Raw genomic sequence first — 4,285 nt, 5'->3', positions numbered from 1 at the left:
GCCTTTAATCCCAGCACTCGGGAGACTGAGGCAGGTGGATCTCTGAGTTCGAGGCCAACCTAGTCTACAAAGTGAGTTCCACGACACTCAGGGATTTACAGAGAAACCCTGTCTCGAAAAAAACAAAAACAAAAAACAAAAAAATTAAAAAAACAAAAACAAAAAAACCCCAAAAGACCAAAAAAAGTCAAAAGAAAATAAGTCTTAAAAAACTTTAATCTTCAATATATGTAAAATGCAGAAAAAGTTTTTAATTTTCCAATGTGAAAATTCTCTCTATATATACGTAAAATTTAAAATATATAAAATTTAATCCCCAAGCAACTCAGGACTATAGTAGATGCATTTATAGGTGTGTAAGTTTCAGCTCAATAACTGTTCTGAAGTCTCAGAGTAAAGTCAGAGTGGTGACTCGAACTCAGGCTTGCCAAGATAATCACTGCTGCAAATACTTCAACAGAGTGGACTGGGTAACTGTACAGGGTCAGGGGTATGTAAGAGGATTTTTCAGCTTATTTGATTGGTACCAATCAGGCAGTATGTGAAATGAGCTGGGTGTAGTGGAGGACACCTGTAATCACAGCCACAGGACTTGGGCAGCAAAGGTAGGAGTCATCAATAGTTAAAGGCCAACCTCAGCTATAGAAAAGGTTCTAGGCCAGCATGGACCATGAGTCACTGGAGGGAAAGAAAAATCAAAAAAAATAATGAAAGGGTCAAATGAAAAAAGTAAGGCGTAGTTGGTGCTCCTAAAGAACACAAAAGGAGGGCTGGAGAGATGGCTCAAAGGTTAAGAGAACTGTCTGCTTTTCCAGAGGTCCTGAGTTCAAATCCCAGCAACCATGGTGGCTCACAACCATCTGTATGGGATTTGATGCCCTCTTCTGCCCTGCAGGATACATGCAGGCAGAACGCTGTATGCATAAATAAATAAATCTTTGAAAAAAAAAAAAAAAAAAGAAAAAACACAAAAGGACCAAAAAGCCAGCAAGGAGATGACTCCATTTGTAAAATGCTTAAGAACTTGCATTCAGATCCCTCATAGCCATGTTTTGGCAGAGCATGAAGCACACACATCTGTAAGGACAGCACTGGGGGTGAAATGGAGTGGTCAAGGCAAGTAGAGCAAGTAGGCTGGGGGAGGAGAGGTCTCTGTGCAGCCCATCTATCTAGCTGAACAGTTCAAGTTCAGGTTCACTCGAGACACTCTCAAAAAAATAGATAAACAAGTTATGCGGCACAGCCTTAGAAGCACACAAGCTTGTGTGTTTGTGTGTGAATATGTGTGTGAGCATAGATATGAGCAAACAGGCAGGCACACACAAAATCTGGGAGTAGCCATAAATAAACTTTCATGTCGCTTAAAGTTTATATACAGCAAGCCCTCAGGAAAGATTTTTTTTTTTTTTTTAATTAATCCATTTCTGTAAGCCAAGAGCGGAACCCAGAGTTTTGCATCTTACCACTGAAATGCAACCCCAATCCTAGAAAAACTTCAACGACTTTTTATGAGAAATAATAAATTAGCAACATTTAACCATCCAACAACCCAGCTGCACACTTTTATTTTTTAACTTAATAAAAGATATTTTAAGGAAAAGGCAAAACAACAACAAAAATCTCTACCTGTTGCCTTGACGGCTGTGGGTCTGGTAGTCATGACTGGTGTGGGAGGGTTCTGAACAACGTTGGGGACCTCCACCACCACTTCCTGTTCATCTGTATTTGAAATGCACAAAAGGAAACTGCAGTCAGTCAGTGGGCTAGGGTCCAAAGCTTTCAGGCCCGAATTAACTTATAAAACCAGTGTGTATCACTGATACAAACTAAGAAGACAGAAAAACAAGCTGATCTAGAATCTTCCATTCATTCAGTGATATCGACAGTAAGAACGTGAACACTATGAAAATGGCACCTGCAATACTTAACAATTAACATGCATAAATACATCTGCACGTTTCCACACATTATGTACATCCTATTAACTTGACTCTTAATGTTTGATACAGTATAGCTTCTCCGGCATCTACTCCATGCAATTGTTACCCTAAACCCAAATACAGTACCCACAGGTTTTGTCACTTTCCCTTAAGTCTGGGGTTACCGATGCTTTGTCTGGCATAAGAAAAAATATGGTTTTGCTCACTTCTAAAGAGTAGCGTCTCCATTTCAACAAAAACGAAACCAAGTGTGACAAGTAGAGAAGGCCAAGTTCAACCGCCTCAAGGTTCGCACGTGGAAATTGCCCTCCACCTTCTGCGTTATTAAGATCAAAGGGGGTCATCTAGGAGACATTTGAGGTCCCAAGCCTCGGTGGACTGCACAGGTTCCCGGGAGAAACCCCTGCACCGCAATGGCGCCACAGATGAGTCCGGGCCCGGCCTTCCGCCGCCCAGAGTCCACGGCCGCCGTCCCACGGGCCCCAGATCGCGGGCAGCCCAGGTGTCCCTCGCCCTCCAAGGTTACCCTTCTTCACCCGGTCCGAAGAGACACCCGGGAGCCTAGGCCGCAAGCCCCGTGCTCGAGTTTCAGACGTCCCAAATAAAAGCAGGGCCCCTCTCGCGCGCCCTTACCTTCTGAAGGCGAGTCTTCTGGGGCAGCGGTGGCAGGCACCGCGGGCGACGTCGCGGCCGCCGCCGTTGCAGCTGCCGGGGCTGACTGGCTAGTCGCCGCCGCCGTCGAATCTGCCTCGGGATCCGGATCAGGGTCGGGATCCCGGCCCGGGGTGCTGCTCCGAGGACCCGGTGGAGAGAGCTGCAGGATAGGCCTGCGGCCGGGTACCGCCCGGGACTTCTTCCCCATCACGAGCCGGAGCGCGAGCAGCGAACGACGGCAGAGTAGAGGGGCGGGCGCACGGCACCCCGGTGCGTAATCAATATTCATGAACCGCGGCACCGCCTCCGGAGGAGATCCGCTTTTAACCGGCGCGGTGCACTTGCGCATGCGGCCTGAGCCCGGGTGCCTTTCCGGACGTTCCGCTCCATCCACGGTGGGTGGGGCTTTGTTCAGGGAAAAGGCGATTGGCTGTTTTGACTTGAGAAGGAGTCGGTAGCCAATAGCAAAGGGAAAAGACAGGACGTCGAGCCAATAGTGCGGAAGGGCCCGCAGTTTGTGCGACTTCCTTAGACTGGGGCTCCGCCATGCGCTGTTAGCCAAGTCTTTTCTTTAGGGCTTTGTCCGCCATCTTGTAGCTATTTTCAGCTGCTTATTGCTGTTTGTCATTGAGGAAGATAAAGATACATTGCACCCTTCTGCAAGTTCTCTTGGTTATTGTAGCTTCTTTGGGGTATAGTATTAAACAATGATGATGCTGGGTGTTTATACATCGGTAGGTTTGTTTTGTTTTTGTTTTTTGAGACAGGGTTTCTGGGTGTAGCCCTGGCTGTCCTGGAACTCACTCTGTAGACCAGGCTGGCCTCGAACTCAGAAATCCACCTGCCTCTGCCTCTGCCTCTGTCTCCCAGCGGCCAGCCCGCTCCAGTCCAAAGGTTTATTTATCTATTAAATGTAAGTACACTGTAACTGTGATACACCAAGAAGAGGACATCAGATCTCATTATGGATGGTTGTGAGCCACCTTGTGGTTTTTGGGATTTGAACTCAGGACCGCTGGAAGAGCAGTCAGTGCTCTTAAACGCTGAGCCATCTCTCCAGCCCCAGTAGGCTTTTCTCACCCCACCCCCCTAGACAGGGTTTCTCTGTATAGCCCTGGCTGCTCTGGAACTCACTCTGTAGACCAGGCTGGCCTCAAACTCAGAAATCCGCCTGTCTCTGCCTCCCAAGTGCTGGGGTGAAAGGCATGCGCCACCACGCCCGGCTCCCAGTAGGCTCTTTAAAACGAAAATACGACGTGATTAGTAGGGAAACTGACTGGACCTTGAAAACAGCCAAGCTGTTCGTATGGGATACCGAAGCCTTACCTCATCCTACTTTACTTCTGTAAACACTACTTTTTTGCCCTACCTCCAACTCTTCCACTTGTAGCTAAAGGAAAGATCTTGAGGCTGAGCTCTTTAAATTTTGAGTCTTGCTTGCTTGTAGAAGAGGCCTCCCCATCCCTAGAGGCAGGTGACATCCTGAGTCATTAATGTTCTCCCCAGAGATAGTTACCAAGCAAGAGAATGCTGATTTTCTCCAGGACCCACTCCTACCCATCCCTGGTTGCTTCTAATGACAGCAGGCCAGAAGGTGAGAGATAAATGCCTAAAAGATGGTACACTACTGGAGAGCTACTGAAGTGTTCTAACAGTACTGGAACTAGTTGTCATGGTTCATGTCTATTATC

The 4,285-nt window shown here is 47.2% G+C and overlaps 1 protein-coding gene across 1 annotated transcript in view; it reads right to left on the bottom strand.

Annotated features, from left to right (window-relative positions):
* Fnbp4 (formin binding protein 4) overlaps positions 1–2,892 on the bottom strand; it is a 32,635-nt gene extending 29,743 nt beyond the window's left edge. Inside the window, exons 1-2 of the mRNA XM_021194079.2 lie at positions 2,574–2,892; positions 1,627–1,719 (exon numbers count right to left, since the gene is read on the bottom strand). Coding sequence (XP_021049738.2) covers positions 1,627–1,719; positions 2,574–2,883 — 403 coding nt within the window. The 5' untranslated portion in view covers positions 2,884–2,892. The remainder of the gene's footprint in view (positions 1–1,626; positions 1,720–2,573) is intronic.
* Positions 2,893–4,285: the final 1,393 nt, after the last annotated feature.

This window comes from Mus pahari, chromosome 3 (assembly GCF_900095145.1).
Source record: "Mus pahari chromosome 3, PAHARI_EIJ_v1.1, whole genome shotgun sequence".
In the NCBI taxonomy this organism is placed as follows: domain Eukaryota; kingdom Metazoa; phylum Chordata; class Mammalia; order Rodentia; family Muridae; genus Mus; species Mus pahari.
Note: the sequence above shows the minus strand (reverse complement) of the source record. Positions and strands in the feature narration are given on the sequence as shown.